The following is a 27,677-nucleotide window of genomic DNA, read 5'->3' as shown; positions in this document are numbered from 1 at the left end:
TGTTAGCAGTGATTATTGTTAAAAAAATGAAAAGGGAGAATGGTCCAGTGGCTAGGGCACTAGCCTAGGATTTGGGAGATCTGCTCCCAATTCCCTGCTTCACCACAAAGTGCCTGTGTGACCTTGGGCAAATCACTTAGTTTCCCCAGGCCTTAGCGCCTCTTCTGTGAAATATGGGAAATAGTACTTCCCTTCCTCACACGGCTGTTGTGAGCATAAATTTGTTATAAATTGTGAGAGACCCAGATAGCACAGTAGTGTGGGCTCCAGAAGTACCTGAGATAGAAATTCCTTTCCCTCTGGATCTTGGGCATTTCTCTCTAATATGATTTCTTCTCTGTACACATGGAGAGACTCTGACACTAGTGTGTCTACACTTTTTTTTGAAATAAAGTTAATTCATACAGCTTATTTTCTCTAGTGATGTTTGCCATGAGCTCCTAGGACATGTACCTCTGTTTGCTGACATTAGCTTTGCTCAGTTTTCCCAGGTAAGTGCATACATTACTCTATCATTGTAACTTACAATGCCAGAAACTGGATAATTCAGAAAGTTAGTAAAGGGTTATGGAGCTTTCAACTTCTAGCTTATTGTTTCAAATCTAGTTGAGGTCAGGTGAGTCAGTTTCCCATGTAGAAACAAATATTTATTGTCTGTCTGCTGTTCAGCAATTTATGTGAAAAGGTCTAGTTCTTTATGGACAGGTAAACATAATATTAATTGGCAGCTGCATTGGCAGTTTCAACAAAGTTGCTAAGAACTGAATGGGCATAGAAAATGCACTCCCCTGTCTCCCAGAAGTGATCCCTTCAGTCAGAGTTGAAGCACATAGGCTTATCTGTGATGCAAAGTATGTAATGTGATTTAAAATTTTGCTTTACATACATTTAAGTAGGACCTGTTTTATTTATTGTTTAAAAAATTAGACTTAGTTCACGCAAAAAACCCTAGTGTATACAAAATATAGATTTCATTGTTGTGTAGTTTTGGTTTTTGAATCCATATCCCTTGTAACAGGCTGATAGTGTTCGCCTAACACCCTCTTAGCAGGTGTTAATCCTGCTTAGAAAGGGTTAAATGGTATCTGAGTCAGATGACTTGTTACCCCACTCTGATATACAGGAGTTGGAGTGACTTGGGCGTCAGAGTAGCTGAGGTGAGGTAAGATTGGAACCCTCAGAGCCGTCAAACCTGGTGGAGAAAATTTGAGCTGCTACTTTGTATTGTATGTTGTTAATTTTTAATTTCTCTGTTAATCACACCAAACCTCAGGAAGGGACTGAGCTTTTGGCTATATCTTCACTGCAACAAGGGGTGTGTTTGTACATCAAGATAACTAAGTCAGTGTAAATCCTAGCTGAAACAAGGCACAGATAGTCTTTACCTTGGTGTAGTAAGTGGAGGTCAACCCTGTTACCCCTAAGTCCCCCAACCCTCACATGTGCACACACTCCCACAGCCCTGGGGTTTACCTTGACTAGCTACATCGAGGCAAAAGCAGCCTCTGCCTTGTCTCCTGCTAGGATTTTACATCAAGATAGCCCTCTTTTTTTGCAGTGAGGACATAGCCTTTGACTCTGCAGCATGCAGTCTGTGTTTTAGAGCAAGTTAGCTATACACATTCTTGAGTTGGGCTTGTATTTTTTTCTGCACTTTGGGTATTTTACACCCATGTGGATGTCTCTGTGGTTCAAACTCACAGTTAGCTCCTGAGATAAGAGTAGGTTCTTTTCACACTGTGTCCCTAGCATCTGGAACCATTTCATATGAGCTTATGGGGAAACGCTTTTTAGGTGACAAATCTGTGGAACTGTCCCAGATTGAGGTGTCATTAGAGGAGGTTCTGGAAGAAATTGATGAGCTAAACAGTAATAGGTCACCAGAACGAGATGGTATTCACCGAAGAGTTCTGAAGGAACTCAAATGTGAAATTGCAGAACTACTAACTGTAGTTTGTGACCTATCATTTAAATCAGCTTCTGTACCAAATGACTGGAGGATAGCTAATGTGACGCCAATTTTTAAAAAGGGCTCCAGAGGTGACCCTGACAATTACAGGCCAGTAAGCCTGACTTTAGTACCGGGCAAACTGGTTGAAACTATAGTAAAGAACAACATTGTCAGACAGCTGGATGAACATAATTTGTTGTGGAAGAGTCAGTATGGTTTTTGTAAAGGGAAATCATGCCTCACCAATCTACTAGAATTCTTCGAGGGGGTCAACAAGCATGTGGACAAAGGAGATCCAGTGGATATAGTGTATTTAGATTTCCAGAAAGCCTTTGACAAGGTCCCTCACTGAAGGCTCTTAAGCAAAATAAGCAGTCATGGGATAAGAGGGAAGGTCCTCTCATGGATTGGTAACTGGTTAAAAGATAGGAAAGAAAGGGTAGGAATAAATGGTCAGTTTTTTCAGAATGGAGAGAGATAAATAGTGGTATCCCCCAGGGCTCTGTTCTGGGCCCAGTCCTATTTAGCATATTCATAAGTGATCTGGAAAAAGGGGTAAACAGTGAGGTGACAAAATTTGCAGATGATACAAAACTACTCAAGATAGTTAAGTTCCAGGCAGACTGCAAAGAGCTACAAAATGATCTGTCAAAACTGGGTGACTGGGCAACAACATGGCAGATGAAATTCAATGTTGATAAATGCAAAGTAACACACATTGGAAAACATAATCCCAGCTATACATATGAAATGAGGGGTCTACGTTAGCTGTTACTACTCAAGAAAGAGATCTGGGAGTCATTGTGGATAGTTCTCTGAAAACATCCACACAATGTGCAGTGGCAGTCAAAAAAGTGAACAGAATATTGGGCGTCATTAAGAAAGGGATGGATAGTAAGACAGAAAATATCATATTGCCTCTATATAAATCCATGGGATGCCCGCATCTTGAATACTGCGTGCAGATGTGGTTGCCCCATCTCAAAAGAGATATATTGGAATTGGAAAAGGTTCAGAAAAGGGCAACAAAAATGATTAGGGGTATGGAATGGCTGCCATGTAAGGAGAGATTAATAAAACTGGGACTTTTCAGCTTGGAAAAGAGATGACAAAGTGGGGATATGATAGAGGTCTATAAAATCATGACGGGCTTGGGGAAAGTAGATAAGGAAGTGTTATTTACTCCTTCTCATAACACAAGAACTAGGGGCCACCAAATGAAATTAATAGGCAGCAGGTTTAAAACAAACAAAAGGAATTCTTTTTTCACACAACGCAAAGTCAACCTGTGGAACTCCTTGCCAGAGGATGTTGTCTATAACTGGTTTCAAAAAAGAACAAGATAAGTTCATGGAGGATAGGTCCATCAATGGCTATTAGCCAGGATGGGCAGGGATGGTGTCCCTAGCCTCTGTTTGCCAAAAGCTGGGAATGGACGACAGGGGATGAATCACTTGACGATTACCTGTTCTGTTCATTCCCTCTGGGGCACCTGGCATTGGCCACTGTCAGAAGACAGGATACTGGGCTAGATGGACCTTTGGTCTGACCCAGTATGGCCGTTCTTATGTTCTTATGTTCACTTTCCACCAGGGTCCACCAGAACAATGATAAATATTTAAAGTATCTGCTTTGTGGTTGACTTATCATCTTTTTATTGTAAGATTCTGCTGGTTGCTTACTGTTGGCCTGATCCAAAGCCTATTGAAGTCAGTGGAAATGGGCTACATGCCAGGTCCAATGGGTCACACCATGCAAATGAAATTTAGACAGAGACCCTCATTAACTTCCATAGGGACTTCTGGTTAACAATTGCTGGTGCACTAGGGTAAGGTGCCCTGTTAACATTTGTGTGTGGTGGTGCTAGATGGTAATTAAAAAGTGAACAATGAAATAAGGCATATTAGAAGCAATGTTTGCACTAAACAGCTTGAAGAACAATGATTTATTATTGCAGGAAATTGGACTTGCATCCTTGGGAGCGCCGGATGAATACATTGAGAAACTTGCTACGGTAATTTAATACATTAGGATGGGATTTTGCAAAGCTCTCAGGCCCAGATCTTCAGAAGTTATTTAGGCACCTGATTCCCATGGACTTCAATGGGTGAAGTGCCTCAATACCTTTTGAAGATCTGGGGTGGAGGGCTGGCCTAATTCTGCTTCCACTGAAGTCAGTGGTGGAATTCCCACTGACTTTAATGGAAGCAAAATTAGGCCAATTATAAGCACTTTGGAAAATCCCACCGGTAAACACTTGCCTTAATGGATAATAAGAAAGCTTATCCTATCAGAGCCTTATTGACTTGACAGTTGTGATTAAACAAGAAAAGCCAGAGTATAGTTGCTCTAGCTGGACCCTTTCTGGTAAGGAGATACTGCAGTTACTTCATTTCTCCTGCAAATGTGCAGGAGGAGACAGCTTTGACAGCTGTTCTACTGGCCAAGGACTCTGCTCTTCCACCCTATGGTACAAATAACTCCCTCTGATGTCAATGGGAGTTACTCATGCCCTACTGTGGGAGAGCTGAGACCCAGATCTCTATGAATTCCAGCTGAAAGTCAAGCTGTGTTCTTTCTAGCTTAAGCAGCATAAGTAGGTTTGGCAGAATTCCACTTTTATTTGTTTCTTTTATAAATTTGACTGCTAATATTGATATTGATTTTTAAGCATTTTAAACATTTAAATTTTCACAGTTGCACAAAATTCTGTTTTTTAAACTTTTTCATTTTTTGTCTATTTAAATTTTCACAGAAGTGGGAAATAATGGGGGGGACAATTATTTAATGACAGTAGTAGACATTAAGATTGAAAAATGCAAAGTGTTAACATCACATGTCAAAATATACAAAGTAAATATTCTTAAATCAAACTCTAGTAAGTTCTCAGGCAGCATTTTTCTTACTCCACCGATCTGTAAATTTCAATTGTTATCTTTGGAAATATTTTTTCTTTGCCTTGTGCATGTACAGTGAAATTGATGATTACCAACATTTACTGATAAAAATCTGCTCCTTCCAAGCCGAACCATAAGCAATTGTCAGGGTTCTGCTAACAATTTAGTCTCTTTTGCTCTCCCCTGTCTCTGTAATATCTTGGTGCCCTACATGTGAAACAGGAAACAATTTGTTTCACTAAGGGAACAAAACTCAACATTTGTCAATGATTGACAATCCATATTACAATCCATTTCTCTCTCTGGCTCTGTTCTGCCAACAAATATAAAGGCTGTAAAAAATAACTTATTCTGTCAGGAAAGTAAGCAGATCTGGATACACACATGGCTATTTGGATGGCTTAAGTAGGATGTAAGTGAAACGTAGACCTAGTGCTGACCCTCTTCAAAGGGGTGAATTTCACTGAAAGAAGAGCAGATCTGTTCAGTAAAAATGAACCATTTTAAAACAGTCTTTATTTAAAAACTTTATCTATGTAGCTATGGTTTAAATACTAACTTTATCTAGCAAATGTAAGTTCCAAATACTTAAAAATCAGTGCCTCATGGTCAGATAGTGTTTGCTTAGAGAATCATCTATTTCTGTCTAATATTCATGTTAGGTCTATTGGTTTACGGTGGAATTTGGACTCTGTAAAGAAGGTGATGCAATAAAGGCCTATGGTGCTGGGCTGCTGTCTTCATTTGGCGAGTTGCAGGTTTGTTCCCAATAACGTCATAATAGCTACATGATTCATGGGGTTTTTTTGATTACGTGTTTCTTATGTAAATGTTACTGTATCTTCACCTAATGCTGTGCATCCAGATTGAATTAAATGGAGTACTATAATTCAATACAGCCAAATGTGAAGCCATACATCTAGAAAGAAAGAACGCAGGCCATACTTACAGGGTGGAGGACTGGGAAATGACTCTGAAAAAGACTTGGGGGTCATGGTGGACAATCAGCTGAACATGAGCTCCCAGTGTGATGCTGTGGACGAAAAGGCTAAAGTAATGCTTGGAGTCTTGAATAGGAGTAAGGAGGTTATATTATCTCTGTGTTAGGCACTGGTGCAACTGTTACTGAAATGCTGTATTCAGTTCAATTAAAGAAGGAAGTCAACAAATTGGAGAGGATTCAGAGAAGAGTTATGAGAATGATTAAAGTATTGTAAAATGTGCTTTATAGCAGAGGGTCTCAAAGTGGGGGACAGGATCCCCAGGGGGGCATGGAGAAATGTCTAGGAGTGCAGCAGGGTTCGGGCCACCCCACATGGGAGGGAGGGGCCACCACTCAGCCACTCCCCGCTCCCAGCTCTCCTCTGGTCCCACCCCCAGCCACATCCCTGGCTCCCGGCTCTGCACTTGGCCCCATCCCCAACCTTGCTATGGTTGTGCTCCCAGCCCCGTGCCAGCCCCCAGTGTGAGCTGCTGGCCCTGGCTCCATTCCCGGTCTGGGGCCAAGGCTGGGAGCAAGGCTGGGAGTAGAGCTGCACCTAGCCATGGGCCTGGCTGCCAGCCCCCACCGCAGCCAGTCTGCGGCTCTACTCCCACCACCTCCACCAGCCTTGACCCCTGTCCATGGCCCCACTCCCAGCCCCAGACCCACCCCCAGCTGCAGTCCCAGCCTCGGTCCCCTTACCCCATCCGTGTGTCCTCCCTCCTGGAGCCGCTGACCCGCTCCCTGCCCTGGGGCAGGTGCAGACAGGGGCAAAGGTGGACATGACTCTCAAAAGTTTGGGGACCACAGCTTTATAGTGATAGACTCAAGAAACTCAATCTATTTAGCTTATCAAAGAGACAGTTAAGGGGTGAGTTGACAGTCTTTAAGTATTTATGGGGAGAACAAATATTTGATAGTGGGCTGTTCAATCTAGCAGAGAAAGGTGTAACACGAACCAATGCCTGGAAATTGAAGTTAGACAAATTCAGACTGGAATAAGGCACAGAACTGAACAGTGAAGGTAGTTAACCATTGGAACAACTCACCAAGGATAGTGATGGATTCACCATCATTAGCAATTAGTATATCAAGATTGGATGTTTTTGCTAAAAAATCGGCTCTAATTCAAACAGATTTGGGGAAGTTCCATGACCTGTGTTAAACAGGAGGGCTGGCCTTAGAATCTATGAATCTGTTATATTGCATAGAAGTCATATTTCATAAATGGATCATTATCTTCATTTAGGGCCTGTTCTGCCTCACTTTGAACTCAATGGTCAAATTCCTTTTGACTTCAATGGGAGGAAGAGCAGGTCCTGAATAACTGAACGTGTGCATATCTAAGTAAGATTGTCCTCCTTCGTTATTCAAACAAAACCACTTTTTAATGGAAAGAAACCTCTCACTCTTTCCATACAGTACTGTTTATCAGATAAACCTGAAATTCAATCCCTTAACCTGGAGAAGACTGCAGTCCAGAAATACCCAGTCACTGAGTTCCAGCCTGTTTACTATGTTGCTGAAAGTTTTAAAAATGCCAAGGAAAAAGTAAGGTAAAATAATCATTTCTCCATTATAGGCAATATCTTACACACACACATACCTCCCTGAGGCCTTTGTGGACCCCTGCAGCTGAGGAGCATGTTCTCTGAAGTCTTGAAGTTTAAGACTTCTGGTCTGGCTTTTAAAAGCTTCTTTCAGCTTTTGCTCTGCATAAGAGGACTGTTTGAATGTGTTCTGTAGTCAGCTTGATAGCCCTGAAGGCTGAAGTCTTCAGTTTTTCTCAGAAGAGTGTGACGTAGGCAGTGATGCTACTCTACCAATCACATCCTGGGAAAATCCCTTCTAGGGATGAGAGAATAGTTCAGTCTCAAAGCCCAGTCAAGCCTTGGCTTCTTGTAGTTGAGGCTAACAACAAAATCCCTGGGCCATGTTCTCCTTTCACAACAGCTATTCTTTTCTGGTTCTGCTCAGTAGCTTCATCTGCTGCTCAAATCTTTTCCCCTTTTATTCCACAATGGAAACCCTTAATAATAAAAATAACTATTATTGTTTATTATTTATCTTACGCCTCATGTACATATTTCAAACTTGGGCTTTACACCGAAATAAGATAATTGCCTATTTCCTTCATGGGACTGTGTCACATCTGGGGTACAATCCAGACCAGAGAGAGATTGTGTCACTGCCTGCCCTGTAACCATGGGTGCCTTACAATACTTTACTGTTGTAGCTTCAAAAGTAGGCCACTTACAAACAGCCTGCCAGCATGAAGGTCTCACCCAGAGTGTGTGTGTGCATAGCTACAGCCTTGATCCAACAGCTCTGACCCCAGCAACCTGTCAGCAACACCCCAGTCACACTGTGGCTTCCGCCAGTCTGGGTTACTACTTTCAGGGTGACCCCAACACACTCCCAGTTCTAAATTTTCCCAAAAGCATGTATTCTGCACTGTCCAGCCCTCTCCTGGACAGTTCAGATATTAAAGGTCCATTGCCCCTGTAAAGGGTCAGTATTCAACAGTTTGCTACTTTAACTGGAGTTACCAAACAGTTCAATTTAAACACAGCACTGAATTGGTTCAGATTAAAAATAAAACAAGTTTATTAACAAAACAAGATAGGATTTTAAGTGAATTCAAGTATCAAGTACTATGGTTAGAAGAGAAATAAAAATAAATCTCTTTCTTAGTAGCTAAAACTTAACAAGCTACACTTCATTCAAAGTAAAATCCTCACACACATTTCCAGCAATATGGATGACCAAAATCTCAGGTCGGAATCTCCCCTCAATGTCAATGGTCTGGTTCTTTTGTCATCTTAGGTGAGAAAGAGAGAGATACCTTGGGGTTTTCTGCCCCTTTCTTTCATAGTCCAGTTAACCTTTTGAAGTGGATTCTTCTGAGAGTTACTCCTCAAGGCAAAGTTTATTCAAACAGTAAAAAAGGTGACATTAAGTCTGGTGGTGAAGGAGGCTCCATGTACTTTCTTCTCAAACGTGTTTGCTGAAATGCTAATTTGCTTTGTTGCCTGCCATCTCCTCCCCCTGCTGTGTTGAGGACCTTATTTAATACTTATATGTATTACTGAGGTAAACACACATTTCTTTTATTCAGTATACTTCTGCCTGGGCAGAGCTGTGTGTTTTAGAACATGTGCCAATAATTTTATTCAGGGGAATTTCATAACTTTACATATCATGTTGCTACATGCCTTTTCCCCGTGATATTATTGATCAATGAGTTCTTAGTTTTCAAATGGTACCTCACAAGGCATATTTTGTACAAAAATAATTAGAACAGTGTGAATACAAGGGAGACTGTGGTCACAGACTGCCTTTGTTTTTTTAGTCAGCATTCTGTGTCTGAGCTAAGGTTTCCTACTTCTAGTGAAGCCCTTGGGCCTCTTACTGAGATCTGGAAGGAACATTCTTTTTCCTAGAATGTTGACACTTGCCCAGAAGGACCTGGACTGATACCACCAACCTTTGTCTTATAGACCACTGACTAGCCATCACACAATAATACGTTTAGGCCACGGTTCTGTGCAGAGCTCCACATGAACACAGGGGGGCAACCCATAAAGACTTCGGGTGGGATTGTGGCTTCAGTCACTACTAACGTGGCCTGAATTCAATCTGGAGTTTCTTCTTCTTTTGTATGGCTTGGATAGGTAGCAATGACTACAAATTTATATCTAGATTTGATTGCCAATACATTGCCACAGCAATGAGCTGGTGAATGTCCTTCAGACCCCCCGGGGACATTCAGATATGACATGCTCCATTGTTTGTGCCTGTTTACCACAGCCGCATGCAGGTGTTTGCCTCTGGAGTTGGGTTGCCTGGACATTGTGGAAGCCACGGCCCAAAGAGTGGAGCTGGCCACCTGGAAAGGATAGAGGAAAACACCTATGCCCAGAAATATGCATGGCTGAACATAATCATCAACAAATTTTATGTCAATATTCAACTATGAGCCATAACTGTGTGCATTTGTGGGGGGTGGGAATGAAGGACTTTATTTATAGAATAAATTTGATAGAATAAATTTACACAGGAGTTGCTGCTGTAGAATTTGGTCCAGCTTTACCACAGAGTACATGAGGCCCTTGGTCTTGGTAGCCTATTACCTAGCCCTTGAGTCTCCCATTCTTTGTCTCTCAAACTTTTTGAAGTAACAGAGCTGTAGGTGACTTGAGAAGCACAGCCATTTTCCAAGGCAATATAACTTCTGGTATAACTTCAGTGAGAGAGCTTTGGCAAATGACAGGTGTTCTGCCACAATTATTGGACCAGATCTTCACCTCCAGTATATAAGTGCCAGACCAAGAGGCTGTAAAGCAACCCTAATCCCACAGCTGAGGACTCCCCTGGCAAGGCTGAGAAAAAAGTGTGGCCAGAATGAAACTGCGCTCCAGTGATCTCTGACCGGCTTTCCAGCACCTTGGAGGCTGCTACCAGCTATCAGAAGTTAGACAAGCTCTGAGATTGCTCTAATGCATGTCAAGCTCTGCAACCCCAAGGACTGCAAAAGTGGATCAGGGAATCACATTCTGCATTAGTAATAGGAAAACGGGGATTTAAAGTCTGGGAAATGCTGACACCTGCTCACTGGGTTAAATCAGCAGCAGCCAGTATTACTCCTATAATAGCATGGTAAATACTGCATAATGGGGTCTGTTTGAAAAAATGAAGGGTGGTTAATAAATGACACACCTATAGGAAAGCCTCCCAGGTCAGCCTCAAGGATATTGCTAAAGCATTGGAGAATACTGTTGCTGCCTAGTCACGGAGTTGGTCTTTAGTTACTTTACCACATTGGCTTCCCTATCCTTCACATCAATAAAAGCTCCTCCCAACTCAAAGGAGCAGGTTACTTAAAAAGAAACAGTTGTTTTCATAAAAGTATTTGTCTTTTCTCCTTCAGGAGATTTGCTTCAACAATCCCTCGACCTTTCTCGGTTCGCTACAATCCATACACCCAGAGAATTGAAGTCTTGGACAATGCAAAGCAGTTGAAGAATTTAGCTGAGTCCATCAGCAGTAAGCAATTGCAGTTTTGTTATATTAGATTCCTCAAAAGCTAGGACTTGAATGGGGAGAAGTGTTTTTCTCCTGTCTCCATTAAAGACCTGATTCTCACTCCAGTGGGAATTTGATCAGGTCCTAAATATTTCCTTTATGGTGTATAAAAACTGCTTCCTAATTTCACCCATCCCCCAAAGAAGTTTGCCCACTTTATTGTTTGCTTTTTATATTGGAAATATCACATCTTGATGTTATTCCTTTTGCTGGAGGGCTTTGGCAAAGTTTGGAGGACTGGTTGGTGATAACACAGGAGGATGAAAACAAAGTTGTGGCTCTCTCTGCCCCCAGTGAGGAAAAGGGGATATTCACAGCCTTAGACCATTTGGATTTTCTTTCATCGTTCCAGGATGAGTAGTTCTTTCCAATTGACTGGCTGGACTGCTCAGAGCCAGCATCCCTGATCTTACACAGCATCTATGGCTGATAAAACTCCAGATATAAGGGCTGATCCTGCTGTCTGTACTCATACAAAACATCCATTTAAGTTAATGTGCCCAGTCTATCACCCACCTCTTAGGTCTCATTCTTTCAGGGAATGAAAATATGGCTGTGCTGAAGTTCCACTGAAATGTATAGAACAGGCTGTAAGACTAACAGGACAAACACTGATTTTTGCTATTTCATGTGCAGGTGAGATGGGAACTCTTTGCAGTGCCCTCAAGAAGATAGAATGAAGGTTTTCTCAGAGTCCTCTCTTCCAAGAGCAACTTGCTGAAGTGACTATATGCAAATGCCAATAATATTCTAGCTATTTCACATTATCACTCTATTGAATGTGTGAATGTCTATGATATATATATATATATATACACACACATACACATACACATATATATTACTTAATCCCTATATCTTAGCAACAAAAGGGGCTTCTGTGGGTGACTCTGTGCTCTCTTTGGTTGCATATCATAATTCTGTTTAGAATTCACCCCAGCCCTGGGTGACTGTCCATGGCCTGTACATCTTTTCCGTCTGAATCCTGGAAGCTGGCAGAAGAGGGAATCCTTCTCCATTCACCAGCCTGCAGAGTTACTGCAGCCCTGGTACTGTATTGCCCCCATGTCCCGGTGACAATGTGGCAATGACTAGAAGCAGATTCACCCACCCTGCCATATCCCTCCTACACTCCCATCTGCCCCAGCCTGAAGCCATGCCAGGTTCCCCTGGAGAGCTAAGCTCTGTATCCCTAGGATCTACATGTCCTCACAAACCCTGTCCCCTACATAGCAAATCTGCACCTCTTCCACTACACGCTGGGCACGCTGCACGGAGAAGAGGCCACAGTTTGCCACCTTAACATGGGGCTTAAGTAGTACTTTGTGTGGGTCCTCTGCACTGGGGTGAATTTTGCTGTAAAAGTTTTTGTTCTGCAAAAGTGACTTCAAATTTAGTCAAAGAGTAGATGCTCTGATGTTACTAGCGGAGACTGTGTTTTCAGTATGTTTCTGACTCATTAGTGAAGATTTCTCCTTCAGTGTTAAAATATTGTGTTCACACCATGTGCAATGTGTTCCCACAGCTCATAGTCCAGGGACTAAATTTGCTAGGTCACAGATTGGACATTTGAACCACCCGAAGCTAAGCAGAGCAAATCAGTGTTTCTCATTAACAACTTTCCCATACACAAGTTTCAAAATGTGATGAGAGGTTCTAAAGCTACTGTGGGCTTTACATTTTATGGACTTTTAAATCAGTTTTGTAATATCTAGTCTTGCACCACTTTTATATTTACTTCTCAAAAAGCAATGGATCTTTCATTCAAACATTGCCCTTTAAGGAGATCCAAACTACAACTGCCTCTATTATATTTATAGAGTATAATAACATTAATCTAATCTAAGGATACCAGCTGGGACCTTTTTGAACAGAAGTATTTTTATACAAAATGGCATCATTTTGGTGCTTTGAAGTATGCCTTTTTTATTACTGGGTCTTTTATTGTGTGGTTATGTCTGTGCAAACCTTTAATCCCTGGCACTTATTTCAAAAGTGAAAGTAGCCCATGTTCCTTCTCTTCTAGTATAGTGATACCGCTAAGGTGATTGTGTTCACAAAAGGATGATTCCACCACAAGTTTGAAGTCTTTCAAAATAATCTCCTGCTGGCTTTCAAATCTTTTTGTGACTGCTGCTATGAATAACAGTAGAGCAGCATCCATGGTGCTGTTGGGAACACAGGATACATGGTTTCCTTTATACTTAAGTGGAATTATTAAACAACTTTCACATTTAGGGTCTGATTCTGTCTCATTTACACAGGTGTAGTCTGGAATGACTCCAGTTAAGTCAATGGAATTACACTGGTGTCAAACTACTGTTAAGTGAAGTGAGAGCACTAGCCCCCTTGGGATTTTAGAAGTGGATGAAACAAAAAGCAACTAGATTTTCTTACTAAAAAAATAAGCTTATGCATTTATTTTTAAATATTTTAAGTTAGTTGCATTTAGAATACTATTTTTAGTGGATAGCTCAAGAAAGAAATTAAAATTTGTAAAAAATCTTTTAATTTCTCTTCAGTCTGGTAAACATATCATTCTGCTATGTAAACTAAATAAATGTAAATGTTTAGTAAGCCAGTAGTAAAACAGATAGTTACATATATATATAGTACTTTTAAGTGGTGTGTTGGAAAGACTAAATTAAACAAAAATACTCAATATTATTTTACACTTCTGCAGCATCATTCATGCAAGAACATCAAAAAACAACAAGCTTTAAAAACATTAACTAAGAAGTCTCAGATCCATGAAGTAGTACCTGTATTTTACAATCAGGGAAACAGAGGCATAGAAGGTTACTTGGCATGTCCAGGATCTGCTATCGAGCCTGAGATAAACATTCCGGCTCTGTCAATTTAGGCTTTTATAGTGTTCCCATCATAGTGCTATCCAAGTACTTAGGATGCTCAACTATGACTGGTTTCAGAGTAACAGCCATGTTAGTCTGTATTCGCAAAAAGAAAAGGAGTACTTGTGGCACCTTAGAGACTAACCAGTTTATTTGAACATAAGCTTTCGTGAGCTACAGCATCCGATGTGCATCCGATGAAGTGAGCTGTAGCTCACGAAAGCTTATGCTCAAATAAATTGGTTAGTCTCTAAGGTGCCACAAGTACTCCTTTTCTTCTTTCAACTATGACTAAACTTCTGACCCCCAGTCCCATGCTATAACCTCTTCCTCCATGCTTCTTCCTTCAGTGCTTCTTGTAGAATAAGCTAAAATATCCATGGTGCCTTCATTCCTGACTAAGGTGATCAAAAAGTTGCGGTGAAACAGCTCTTGCAGTATCTAGTCGCGTCAGATCTCTTTGATCTTTTTCAGCTTGGGTACCAACCTGGTTACGAAACAGAGTCCACCTTAGTTGCATTGACAGAAGGTCAACTGCCCATGCTGATACTATTAGTCTTGATAGCTGCCTTTAATAGAGTTGATCATGAGGGTGTTTATTATTGTAAAGATGTGGAAATAGAGTGGGAGGGAGACTTGAGATTTTACCTTGCTTTCTGCTGATGGTTTAATCTTAAAGTATACTGCTGCACTTAGCATATACTGTATTTTTAAGTTATGTCAAAGGTGTATAGGTAGAAGACCTGGTTAGCATTTAAATGAATCTAAATGAATAATAGTAATACCATATAAATCCATTATTAACAAAGCCTCAACAATAAATACAATGTAAAAGCCACTGTATGAAAAGGATTTCTGCTGAAATTAGTTAGTTGGTTTAGGTTGATTTGTTTGTTTTCCCTAAAAGTGCCAATAGCTAATACGATTGGTGTGGCTTTTCATTCTTCCACAAACCCAGATTCTTCTAAGCACATAGGCCATTATGGCTCCATAAAGTAACACTAATAATGAGTTACATGGGCACATCAAGTAGTGACAAGATGCCATATATAGTGCATTGTGATATTCTATATTTTGAAGCATTTACTTTTCATCTTCAGTATGGGGGGATGTAATTATACATCTTCGTTGAGTAGCATCTCTTTAGCAGGTTTTGCTGTCTGCACAAATGCACAGCTGAGCTAACACTTACTTTGGTGCCTCACTGCATGCAAACCATTTAACTTCCTTACCATTTACTTTCATTACATTGCATAAATTCACTGTTACTATTTATGTCAACAGATTATCATGTTCTTGCAGAGCTAAATAAATATAGTATGTAGTACATATTAAGTGTGTATTTCAGCAGTATTGGGCAATGTAGTGATTGAGACACTGATCCTTGTATATGTCTGAAAAGCAATAGGTAACAGTTTTGTTTTGTTGTATGCAAATAAAATTGCTAACAATAAAACCCATTAACCAGATGGGATTTGTGTAACCTGGTTTACTACTATGGAGACATGCTAGCCATTCCATAGCCAAGGCTATGCCACAACTTTCCATTAAACCAACAGGACCTTCCTGTTGGTTTAATATGTGCCCTTTAAAATATAAAGCATGGGCATAGCTCTTTTGTGACCTGACTTTCTTTTACTATGGAAACTAATTTAGGGCTCAGTCTTATAGTCTTTTATGCAGGCCAACTTTCGCTGACTTCCAAGGGAATTTTCCTGCAAAAGGACTATGGCCCAGGTCCTCAAAGGGATTTGAGTCGGAGTTAGGCACCTATCTGCCTTAGAGGATCTGAGCCTATGTGTCTGAGACCTAAGTTTCCTTATAAGTTGAAACTGAGGTATTCAAAGAAGGGGCTTATTAAAGACTCTGTCAGCACCACTAAAAGCTGAGTCCAATGGAAACCTTGACCTGTGTTTGAGTTAAAGCTGCCAAGCCTGGTTGACACAGAAACATAAGTCTTACTTATCATAGATTCTTCAGCAAGGGGCCCTCACAATGCTGTATAACTGCTGCTTCAGAAAATAAAGAAAATAACTAGCTTAGACCAAAAATTCATCTCCTCCAGCAAGAGCAACCCAGAGATTTGCTTGAACGCATACTGAGAATTAGTTAAAGAAAAGAAATTTGCAATCTGATATACTGGAGGGAGAGGGAAATGGGAGTGTCTACAATATCTCTGGCCAGCACTATAATGAAAGTAAACCAAATTGCTTTTGCAAGTAAAGTGAGATGATGGCGATTCAAAGTAGGAATCATATACTCCTACGCTGTTAGTTGGAGCAGGAAGAGGGGGGGATCCTCCTTAATTAATCCTCCTTATTAAATGTGGACACACACACACACACACAGAGACGAGGGCCAATTCAGTCCTGTTGTAAGCAGACGCAGCTCCACTGATGTCAATGGAATTGCCTCCAGGGCTGAAATAGGTTCACATAGTTTGGCCCAGTTCTTGTTGCATTCAGTAGGGACCTAACCAATTAAATATACCCATTTAAAGGGAGAGTAATTGGAGGGCAGGGGAAATAGGTTTTCCAAAAATAACCTATGATTGACAAATTCTATATTCGGGGAAATATGAAACTTAATTCTTGGCACAGGATACTCGATCTTGGTCTCCTTGGCACCTAATTTCTACTTTCTGACTCTGGATATTGACCTTTATCTATGGCACCTGATGCATTACTACTGCTTCTTGACTCCTGATAGAGTGTCTGCGAGTGCCCTAAAATGGAGATAGCCAGACAGATTTCCTAGATGCACATAAACCGTTCATGTTCAAATGAGCAGTTGGATGTAGGTACAATCACATGTAATCACAAGCAGCCAACTGGTGACTGCATACACAAAATATGTATTCAAATGTGCAAGCTGGACCTGAGTCAAAGCCCAGCTTTGGTCAAAGGAACGGCGCCCATTGACTTCAGTGAGCAATGGATCACTCTACTATGTGCAGGTATGTGAGTGCCTATGCATGTGAGACTCAGGGGGAGTCTAGGCGAGGACTGCAGGACCAGACCTTTTAGAAAATGTAGCTTATTTGGGGAGTTATAGCTTCAAATATTGACCACTGAGGTTAGAAGTTATTTCCCTCTTAGCTGTAAGCTGCTGCAAGTCTGTCTGTATAATAATTTATTAAGATCTGGTACATTTTGTCCCGGTAAGGAGACCTGGAACTAGAATGTTTGTCACATGACTAGTCCAGTTGTGGTAGGCAGCTATAAATACAGTGTCAGACATACATCCTGCCATTAAGAGCTTACTGTCTAACCACCTGGAATTAATGTTACATACGACAGCATGGAATCAAGTCCATGGAATTATTTCTTGCCCAGTTCTTACACTGGTGCACCCCTAAAACACAGACATGTGTTACAAAAGTTCAGCCATTCTTCTCTGAAATGTTACAAACGTCACTTTTAATGCAGTGGTGCTTTCTTTTAATACTCCGCAGAGTGATTTTTGGGGAAGCTGGGTTCAGAGCATGGATGGCAATGTTCGCACTAGCCTTATAGTCAGTAACTCTGTGCCCTTAAAATTATTTGATCAAATACTTAACTATATCTGTAGCTATATAGATAAAATGTATAAGGTCTGTATTTATGGTATAGAGACAATGTGGGTGAGGTAATGTCTTTTAATATCTGAAGAAGAGCTCTGGGAAGCTAGAAAGCTCGCCTTGCTCACCAACAGAAATTGGTCCAATAAAAGCTATTACCTCACCCACCTTGTCTCTCTAATATCCTGGGACCAACACATACAAAACCACTGCAGACAATATTCGTAGTATAGGCAGACTTAAATAATGTAATTCATCTTGGCACTGATTTCACGCCTAGCCTAGTCCAAAGCCCACTGAAATCAGTGTAAAGACTCTCACATAAGTCAGTGGGCTTTAGAACAGGCCCGTAATGGTTACAATTAAACATATGGGCCATATTTTAAATATTCATTTACAGCGGGCAAATAATAGAAGTTTATGGTATAAAAAGAAGCATTTACCTGACCACATTTTTCATCAGCTATGTTTTAATGCTGGCGGTTTACGGCATTACGATTGCAAATTAATTTACCTGATGTACTTTTTGCAGTTATGACATTTGTATCAGACTTCCTTGCATAACTTTGCATTTAATAAGGCATTATAGGGTATTATTCCTGTGCTTAACGCGCTTCAAAATTGATGAGGCTGTCAGCCAGAAACCCACGGAAGCGGTGTGAATCTGTTCTTTTGCCCCTCAAGCAAATCAGAGGTGCCTTCACTCCAGTAAACACTTGGCTGGTTTTTCCTCTATGTGTCACTAACCCTTCTGTTGGTAGTTTCTATTGCTAGCTTTTAGCATCACCTGCTGGATCTCAAAAAGGGGAATGAGCTGGTGAACCGCAGCCTACAGGCTTTCTCATTCAGCTCAACAAAATGGCAGCAGAACGAACAAAAGGAGAAGTGGTTTGTCCCTGTTAGGGTGACTGATGCTGTTACTACTTTATAACTCTGAAGCTGGCTTCGAACACAATGCGCCAAGGAGATTGGCCTTGCTAATTTCAACCCTGCATTACCTGAGTCTGAAGCTGGAGGTCAAGTATCCATTCGCTGGCAACTTTGTATTTCTGAGCATGGTTTTATTTTATTTTATTTTGCAGAAGGAAAAAAAAACATCAAGAAAATGGATGTTGCCGGACATTTTGATCCAATGATTTTGACTGGGAGTACAGGTGGTTGTATGGAAACTATTAATATTTACACCTTTTACTGTCCAGATTTAAAAGTACATATGAGGAGGTCGTTATCTTCAGAGAGAATCAAGCCCCGGGCTGTCTTGACTGGCTTTTCACTCTGGGAAGATTTTTATTGGGTTTACCCCTATAAACTTGTATTCTTTGGTATCTCGTTGTGAACTTCTGCACTGTGTCACAGCAGATTTGGGTGTGATAGGTTCGTGTCTGAGGTGCTTTGCTGATTAGATTATATAGGTATAGCTATAGAGAGCTAGATAATAGATTACAGAGCGAAATAATACAGGTTTATATCGATGGCATTCTAGTTTATATTACCATCTAATCACACTTTCAGTTATCGGTTACAAAAGCTCACCAAGGAATGTCAGTTCCAGAAAATGTGGATTCTGGGAATCTTGTTCTTTATTAAATACCTGGTCTTAATTTCACTGTGGGTGTAAATAATGCCGAAGGAATGCGGATTCCTACTGTACTCCCATTGAAAGCAAATCAGCTGACAACCTCGGATCTCCTTCGCTAACACTTCGAACTGCAGAGAACTCGTTTTTCCCTCGTGGCTAGCTCAGAAACCATCCAAGCTCAGAAGACTCGTGTTAATTACAAATAGGTATCTCGGCGCTACATTTCTGTCCTAGTTATTGCTTTTGCTGGAAGGCGTTTCACTCTGGATCCTTATTCCCAAGCGACCAGCCAAAATCAGAACCAAACTAACCGAGCCAGCCAACAAACTGGATTATCCTAGAAATCCAGGCACTAAGAGGATAGGACGTTACAAGGGATCCAGGAGCAGGGAAAGCAGCTGGGGTTGCTGCTTCTGGTCAAGGAGAGTTTCAGCACCTGGGACAGCGCCCATCCCTGCCCTCCTCTGACCCACAGGGAAGAAGGGGAATTCAGGGGGCTCACAGTAGATCATGTGTCGTTGTAGCGTTCTCCCTGGAATCAGGGGAGGATGATTTTATAAAGCTGTGGAGCATTCGGTGGTACATTTGTATGGAATAATTTCTATACAACCATGTTGAATTCTTTACTCTTGTTATTAAGTGACAGTTTGGCCCAAAGGTTTGTCCAGTAAAATTGTATCGCTGAGACGTAAGCCTAGACTGCTAAAGAAAATGATAGTCCAGCTGGTCATGGGTGTGTCTGATTATGTTACATTTCTCTGTGCTAACACGTAGCAGCTTGACGTAACTCGGGCAATCGAAATACAGCTTTAAAAGCTGGGAAATGAACGGACAGCAACACAAAGGTCCCACACCGTGTCCCACACTGCAGAGTGCTGGGAGGAAGAAGACAAAACAAAAACAAAAAACCCAAAAAAACCCACAACAAAAACAACAACCCAAAGCATGAAAACAAAACATTAAACGCCACGGACTTGAAATTGGTTTAAAAATCACGAACTGTATTAGTGGAAATGCTGGCAGGATTTAATTCAGGATCCATAAACACAGACACACCAGGGGCAATGTTTTTCTAGAAACCCTAGCACTGTATATAAAATGCGCATACAGATTGTTGATAATCCTTCACCGAAATCAATAAAATGGAACAAGTGTCCTGCTCCTCTGAAGTTGCATGCGCTTTAGAGCCATTGGTCATCTAGTAAATGTCCATCATTAATCCGGAGCCATGTGTTCCCAAGAGATGGGGCTTGAATTATCTACCAGAGCTGAATTCGTTTGCTAGGTAGCATTAATCTGAGTGAAGTTCAAAATACTGTTACAACATACAACACTGCAACAGAAATCAGCCCCTTGGAACAACAGGATTCATCCCCAGAGGGAAGTATGCAAAGAGCCCCTGAGTGGCAGGTTGGGAGAAAAGGCTATTGAAAGTAAAATATGAGTCTGAAGCAAAGTTTAAAGGGGACTGCAAGATTCCGGACACCTTGCAAAAATCACAGGGTGTTCTTCTACTTTATTGCTTTAAAAAAATCAATCACCGGTTTATAACCTTCTTAAACTAACCGGTTAGAAATAATCATATTGCACGACATAGGTTTAGTCATAGCTAATAAAAATCTCTACGTGACAGTATTTAAAATAGCGCTTAACACTCACAGCTGACTTTGCAGAGGGGTTTAAGCAGGGCTGGAAACCCATCGAGAGTTACCAGATTGAAGAGTTGTCCCTTTCCAGGTCATTCTAATTTCCTCCCATCTCCTCCCTGCTCCTGGCCGGGACTGTGGCTCCGGGAAATAAAATGTAGAGGTTTCTTTATGATCACCTGTTCCCCAGATCGAAGACTTCGAGAAGAGAAATTCTACTTCCACCTTCTGAATTACCTGTGTAATTGACCACATTAGGTAGAATACAGACCAGTCCAATAGAGGGAATTCAGCTATGGAAATAAGATCTGTCCAGTTAGACAATAAAAGCGAAGAAAGACATACACACACACACACACACAGAGGGTGGGGGGAGGCTTTTTTACACACACGAAGCACAGAAGCTCAGATTCAGAGATGTAAACTGAATCCAGATTTCAACGGGCCTCTTAACAAAAGACCCCTATTTCTAAAACGGTAAAAGATGCAACGCGGCGGAAAATAAAGACACTTTGAAATAGAGCAGGAGGGTCCTGCTTTGAAATTACCATGAGAAGGGGGGTTATTTTAGTCTCCTGCGCATATTGTAGGCAGCGCCCTTCCATTGATCTCCCTGAGGCGGGCACCATAAAGGGTCCCCACTCACTGCTGGTCTCCCGCGCTGTCAGACCCACAGGGAAGCCTACATTCACCCCAAGCCCACCTCGCACTGTAAGGACGCCGGGGAGGGTTTTGCCCCACAGCCCTGCATAGACCCCTTTCGCTGCCTATGTCAGATCTCCGCCGGGGCTGGCTCTAAGCAAGGCGAGGACGAGGGCTGGCTCTCGGAAACTCGGCGCCTGCGGGCGGGGTGAGCTGCGCCCCCATGGGCACAGGTGTCGCCCCTGGCCGGGATCTGGATTTCCTGAGCCGGTTTGCGATGAAGACCGACGCTGCGGGCGCCCCAGGCAGGAGAGCAAGCCTCAGAGAAGATGCGGAGAAGGAAACTCCGGCCCCAGAGCCCGTGGACAAGGGAGAGGGCCTGGTCTGGGAGGAAGAGGAAGGAAGAGCCACCCTGAGCCTGACCTTCACCCTCCGGAATGCTGGAAAGGTCGGGCTGTCCAAGACAGCCAAAGTCTTCGAGGTACAAACCTCCCCATCCCAGCCTCTCCCCTAATCCTCGCCCTCCACAGCAGCCTCCTGCCCTACCTCTGGCCTCATCCCCTTCCCTGCTCCATTGCAGCCCCCTGCCTCTGTCCCCTAATCTTCCCCTCCCTTCTCAGACCCTGCTGGGCCTGACCCCCTCTAGCCTCTGCACCTGTCCCCACCTTATGGCCCAGCTGCTCCCCTCTATGTTAGCACCACCTCGCTGCTCAGGGGGGTGAGCGGGGGCTCTCCTGGCTGAAGGGGGATGCCAGGGGCACTTTGAAATGAGGATGGAGGGTTACAGGGATGGGAACAGCTGTTCAGAGGAACCATCTTGCTGTATGGATAGTTCATTTTAGGCCTAAGAAAAATCGGGGTTGGCATTTCTTGTAAAGCTTTATCCAGTTATCTTTTCAAAGACATATAACAGCTGCAGTCAAAGCCAGCCGTCTTTCAGTGATTTTAGATTTCTCACCAGGTGGACATTTGTCTTTGCAGGCTTCTGAAGCTGGAATCCAACACCTTGAAACCAGGCAAGCCAAAATATCCAAGAACACTACCGATGACCTCGAATTTTTTGTCAAATGTGAAGTTCATAATTCTGATGTCAGTGTCCTTATAAACTCCTTAAAGAAAGTGGCAGAAGATGTGAAAACTATCAGAGAAGAGAGAGGTATGCAATGTGTGGAACCTGTATCCTAATGGCCAAGTCCCCTCCTCCCACAAATGAGCACTAGCTTGTGTCTAATTGTATTTAAATTATTCATTAGGTCCAGAGTTTCCATTTTGTGTATGCGACGTTAGGCCCCCTATCCTGCAATGTGATGTTCCTGAGCAGACCCCACATTCAAGCATAGCTCCAGTGACCTCACAGAGGTCAGCCTTCCTAAAGCACATTGCGGCATTGCGTACCACATGTTTTTCATACATCTTCTGTTTCTAGATGATTCTGAAAATAATGCACATAAAATATGCAATTGATTTTATCAATATTTCATATTTTCCATAGTACTTCCATGCATTTTGTCTCTGGGTGTCAATATGTAGTAATTATATTTTCTATGCAATAGAAAATATTCTGGAAAACTGATGTTCTATAAATAAGAAGTGCTATTATTATTATTTATTAGAATACAGAGTGTTCTCTTCTTTTTAAATTTCTAAAGGACAGGATATTCCTCCTGTAATATTACTTGTTCCCTTAGCAGAAAAACAGCCTTCTCACCAGCCAGTCTGAAATTAACAGTGGTCTGAGATCTAAATATCCTTTGCCAGAGAACAGGGGCTGAGCCTATTCTGGTAATTCTTACGTTCATTGGCTGGTGAAGAGTGAATGATTTGTGATCAAAACTTGAGGAAATGATAGAGCATAATGGTATATGGGCTTCATGCATGTGCGTAACACTCATTTATGCTAATGCAAGCTACAGTTTTTAGTTCAAGTATGAATAGGAATAGACTTAAACACATGTATAAGTGCATCACTGGATCAGTGACAGTAAGTTTGTCATTTTTCAACTCATTTTTAATTCACCATTTGTAATGCAGAGGTGTAAAATATTCCTCCTATAAAGCAGAGGTTGTTATTCTCAGTGGCTTGTTTTTTTTCTGTCCCTTCCCAAGCCTATATCATTTAAATGTACCATTTTTTGCTATCTCCAACAGTCCCATGGTTTCCAAAGAAAATACGAGACCTTGACAAGTGCCACCATCTGATCTCCAAGTATGAACCTGATTTGGACCACGATCATCCTGTAAGTTTGAGGTCGTCATTAGTTTACCTTTGAAACTATTTAAATACGTTGGCTATTTCTGCTGTCCAGATGAATTCTCTGTAAAACTAGCCTCCAAAACAATTCTGTGCCCAACGTTTGTCTTTTAAAGAGGAGATTTACAATGGACATCAGTGAACTAGGAATGAATGAAGGAACCTAATAATAAAAAATCATAGAGACCTGTTGTATTAATTTATATGCAATAAATGGGCCCAAAGAGCTAAGTGTTAACATGATCCTGTCGCTGTCCAACATTAAACAGTGTCAAACAAGGTCTGGTGTTTAGCATACAGAGATCTCACTCTGCTTACTACCATGGCAAACACACCATTAAAATCATTTTAACCCTTTAGTAAAGATCCAGAAAAAGAAGGAAAAACAGTTAAAACATTTGAAAGGTAAAGTATTAAGTAAGCCTTTCCTTTTAACAGCATCCCTTGTTCCCTTTCCCTTTAGCTGTTGAGTGTCTTTAGAAGGAAAAGCCCCCTTGTCTGACAGTGTCTTAGATGGTAATAATTGTCCTTCTGCGGGGAAAGGGAAAAGGTTAGTTGAGCTGGGCTGGAGCTGTTGTTATTGCCATTGTTGTTGAACTCTGATGCTGTTTCCTAGAAGACACAAGAAGACAAGCACGCACAAAAGGGGCAAGTAGAGATTAGCAAAGCTAGAAAATGCAACGTTTGTCCATGGCGTTGACTCTCACTTGCAGCACATGGTCTTATTGGGCCCTCTGAGGTGTGGCAAACCTGTACAGCATCAGGCTATTTAAGGCATTGCTTTTAGCTGCCTTTTTGATCACAGGCTTACAGTAGTGTGCACAATATACAGTCTTGGCCAGCTATGTCAGACTCTTCTTAGACAGAAGGAAAAAGGAGAGGGAAAGGCAAGAGAAGACATAAAGTGGGGAAGGAAAAAGACAAAAGAAGAGGTAAGGGGGAGAACAGTCTCACATCCCAGGTGGGGTTTGGGATTCAGCCACTGTCAGTGGAGGTGGTGATGTCATCTGGGTCCCTCTCTCTGGCCCAGTCTGGTAAGAACCATCTCTCAGGATCAGTACAAGGAAGGCCCAAAGATATTACAGGAGATCCAGGGTCCCAAGAGACAGTGGGGACGGCAGCCCTGATGATAAAGCTCACTCTTATGTGCATCCCTATTCAGAAAAGCCCTTTAGCACATGATCAGATCTCACTTTCTAGACAAGAAACCTCTTGTTCATTTGCCACCCCCAAATTACAACATATTAATCATGTGCTTGGCTGGTCTGACATAACAATGTGTTCCTGCTCCCCAACCTTCTGCATCTTGCCTTATCTTAGGTCTTGATCCTATGGTCTTTAAGCCCCTGGGTAACTTTACACATGTGAGCAGTCCCATTGAAGGAGATAATAATACTTCCCTGGCTCACAGAGATTATAACATACTCTCAGAGTCAAATTCTTCCCTCCGCTAAATGTGCACAACTCTCATGGACTACAGTAGTATTCATGATCATAACCCTAAAGGAAAAGTTTGACCCTTAACATGAAAAATCGTTCCAATAAATGTTGAATATTTTACAATAATAAATATTTGCACAGTGATACCGATCAGCTATGCTTTATTAGTTGTGTTAATATGGAGCCGGAATTCAGATATTATTCTTATTATATCAAAAGTGATGTAAACCTTAAAGGGATTTGATTCCACATGTTTTTAATGTTTATTGAAGAATTGGAAAGACCTGACTGGAAGAGCTGAATTTCTAGTAAAACATAAGAAAAAAGAAACTCAAAATTTCAATTTGCTCCCTTTTGAGAAAAATATCATATGTCTAGCTCTAAATGTCTCATATTTTAAAATGGCTGTCATGACCTTTCCCTTCCTAGGTGCACACTTTGTTCAGCACTGGTGTTTGTGTGTTGTTACTACAGCCTTCCCCACCCCCACACCCATCCCTCAGCTTCCTGTCACGACCCTTGCCAGTGAAAAGCAGAAGATCCTGTCTGCTTTTTCCTAACTCTCTTTTGTGGGCCTTGTAGATCTCTTCAAAACCCACCGACTAACGACACTGCTGACTTTTACGTGTGAAAAACTACTCAACTTTTATTTAACCAAATGAAAGATAACAGTAGCTTTCAGTAACCCTTCTACTAACTCCAGAGGGAAAGCCTGAGCTTATAAGATCCTGGTGGTGCTTCCCTTCCTGACCACAGTCCCGTTCCCCACCCTCCTCTGTGATCCTGCTCCCTCTCCCCATAGCAGTGAACCCCCCAAAGTTCCAAATGAGCAGGCTAACGACACTTCCATCCAGGAATCCTGTCTTTCAGGTCACCCAGTAGCATATGTTCTTTTGGTCTTTGCCCAGAGACACATCTCATCTTACAATTTCACTTAACAACTCTTATCCTATAGCAACGTCTCCTAGCATACAATTCCATATTAACATAGTCCCTTTTCACAATGGCTAAGCAGAAAATCAATGGAGTGAGCTTAGTTTCTAACTCTCCCACTTAAATTGTGACTTTCATTCTGTATAATGCTCACTACTCAAGCCTACTCTATCTTCATGCTTAGCTGTGACCTAAGTACAATTTACATTCCTTTGTAGGAACAGGTCCAAAGTCAGTGAGATTTCATGGGTGTAACTAAGTGCAGAATTTGGCTTACTCTGTAATATTCCCATGATGCCTTGCCACAGAGAGACTGCAATAGAAGAAACAACCAAATTCAGGCCTGTTAGTTTTGAATGTTTCTGTCAGCAAATCCATCCAAGCCCATCAATATGTCCTGATGTAAGAGTGATGCTAAATTATTTCCCAATTTAGGGCTACACTGACCCAGAGTACAGGAAACGGAGAGCCTTCTTTACAGACCTGGCCTTCAGCTACAGAGAGTAAGTGCATCACCACTGGAAAACTACTTGTTCTAAGTCAGTTTCACATTTTGTGTGCTCTCACAGTAAGTAGTCTGATTTTGTTCACCTGTAAGCAGCTTTATGGTTGATGTAACTTAATCCTAGGCCAATGGTCTGTGGTGCCATCTGTTGGAAAACTGAGTTAATCACAGAAACACACATCCCAGGCAAATCAGGAACATTTCAGAATACAATGAAAATTAATTTAATATTTAACTTTAGGGCTGCCTCACTGAGCTCTGCATAATTTCATGTAACTCTAGGGGGAAAATGGTCTCTATATGACTCTTTTGTTTAAATTATAGGATGAGGCTATCTTCCTTCTAGGATTTGGCATGTACCTCAATAAACCTGTCAGGTAGACAAGGACTTGTGCATGTCCTACAGAAAATGGAGAAAATAATAATAATAAAAAAAAAGATGGACTTATCCTCAAATGAACAATTTACACTTTCTTGCCTTTCTGTGTAAAAACACATGGGAGTGGAAGAGAAGTCTGGGGGGTTGTCCTTGTGGACACTGAAATTCATTCTACCCACTTGTAGGTGGCATTAGCAAGATGCATAATGACCTTGAGCTGTGAGCCACATGGTGCCCAAGAACTCAGGAGAAACCCTGAACCTTGGGAGATTTCTGCTTAATGACAGCCTCCATACATGGTGGCTAGTCAGCCTGCTCCCTCACTAGTAGTGTGAATGATCGCCTTCTCGGATGGTAGATACAACTACAGAGGGGAAGTTAATGCTGAAATATGCACAATATACCTATGCACCCACTTGCTGTATAATTTAGGGCTCTTTCCCCTGTGACTATGTCACATGGAGCAGTTGTTCCTAGCTCCATCCCACCTTCTGGCTAGCCAGCTATGTTGTTGATGGTCTGCCAGCAGCTAAGCAATGGGAACGGGAGACAATACAGCACTGCTTCCTCTACATTCCATCAAGTGGTCCTTCCTTTACAGTATTTCACTGTTTGCACCACCCCTGGGGATTCGGTAGAGCCTAGGACACCTGGGTCATAAAACCCTTTAGAATCCTTCGGGATGATTATTTCTTATTTGTATTTATTTTAGTATGCCAAATAATCCTGACGCATATAAAGAAAATTATATTTGAAACTAGAACTCAAATCAGCTACATAATTTTTTTCTCTCTCTCTCCTTAAAGAGGAGACCCTTTGCCTAGAGTTGAGTACACTGTCCAGGAGACCTCTACTTGGTGAGTATATTTTTCATATCCTGCCCCATGACAGGTCATGGGGCAATTCTACTGAAACCCAGGGAAATTTTGGAGGCGCAAGAAGTGCACAATGGTGCCCTACATTTTCAAATAATATT

General features: G+C 41.7%; 2 protein-coding genes across 4 annotated transcripts in view; both read left to right on the top strand.

Moving 5' to 3' along the window:
• Positions 1–18,850, top strand: part of PAH (phenylalanine hydroxylase) — a 73,800-nt gene extending 54,950 nt beyond the window's left edge. Inside the window, exons 8-13 of one of the 3 annotated variants that reach the window (XM_073323553.2) lie at positions 422–491; positions 3,909–3,965; positions 5,511–5,606; positions 7,253–7,386; positions 10,761–10,876; positions 11,552–13,892. In XM_073323553.2, the coding sequence (XP_073179654.1) occupies positions 422–491; positions 3,909–3,965; positions 5,511–5,606; positions 7,253–7,386; positions 10,761–10,876; positions 11,552–11,595 (517 nt within the window). In that variant the 3' untranslated portion in view covers positions 11,596–13,892. Of the gene's footprint in view, positions 1–421; positions 492–3,908; positions 3,966–5,510; positions 5,607–7,252; positions 7,387–10,760; positions 10,877–11,551; positions 13,893–18,408 lie in introns of those variants that run through there. The other 2 variants (XR_013634991.1, XM_078850512.1) reach the window with 2 other exon arrangements.
• Positions 18,851–21,416: 2,566 nt separating this feature from the next.
• Positions 21,417–27,677, top strand: part of LOC140903027 (tyrosine 3-monooxygenase) — a 45,040-nt gene continuing 38,779 nt past the window's right edge. The window contains exons 1-5 of the mRNA XM_073323657.2: positions 21,417–21,674; positions 22,175–22,349; positions 23,342–23,430; positions 26,253–26,320; positions 27,508–27,558. Of these exons, the coding sequence (XP_073179758.1) occupies positions 21,417–21,674; positions 22,175–22,349; positions 23,342–23,430; positions 26,253–26,320; positions 27,508–27,558 (641 nt within the window). The remainder of the gene's footprint in view (positions 21,675–22,174; positions 22,350–23,341; positions 23,431–26,252; positions 26,321–27,507; positions 27,559–27,677) is intronic.

The sequence above is a fragment of the Lepidochelys kempii genome, chromosome 1 (genome assembly GCF_965140285.1).
Source record: "Lepidochelys kempii isolate rLepKem1 chromosome 1, rLepKem1.hap1, whole genome shotgun sequence".
Classification (NCBI taxonomy): domain Eukaryota; kingdom Metazoa; phylum Chordata; order Testudines; family Cheloniidae; genus Lepidochelys; species Lepidochelys kempii.
This window is presented reverse-complemented; position numbering and strand designations above follow the sequence as displayed.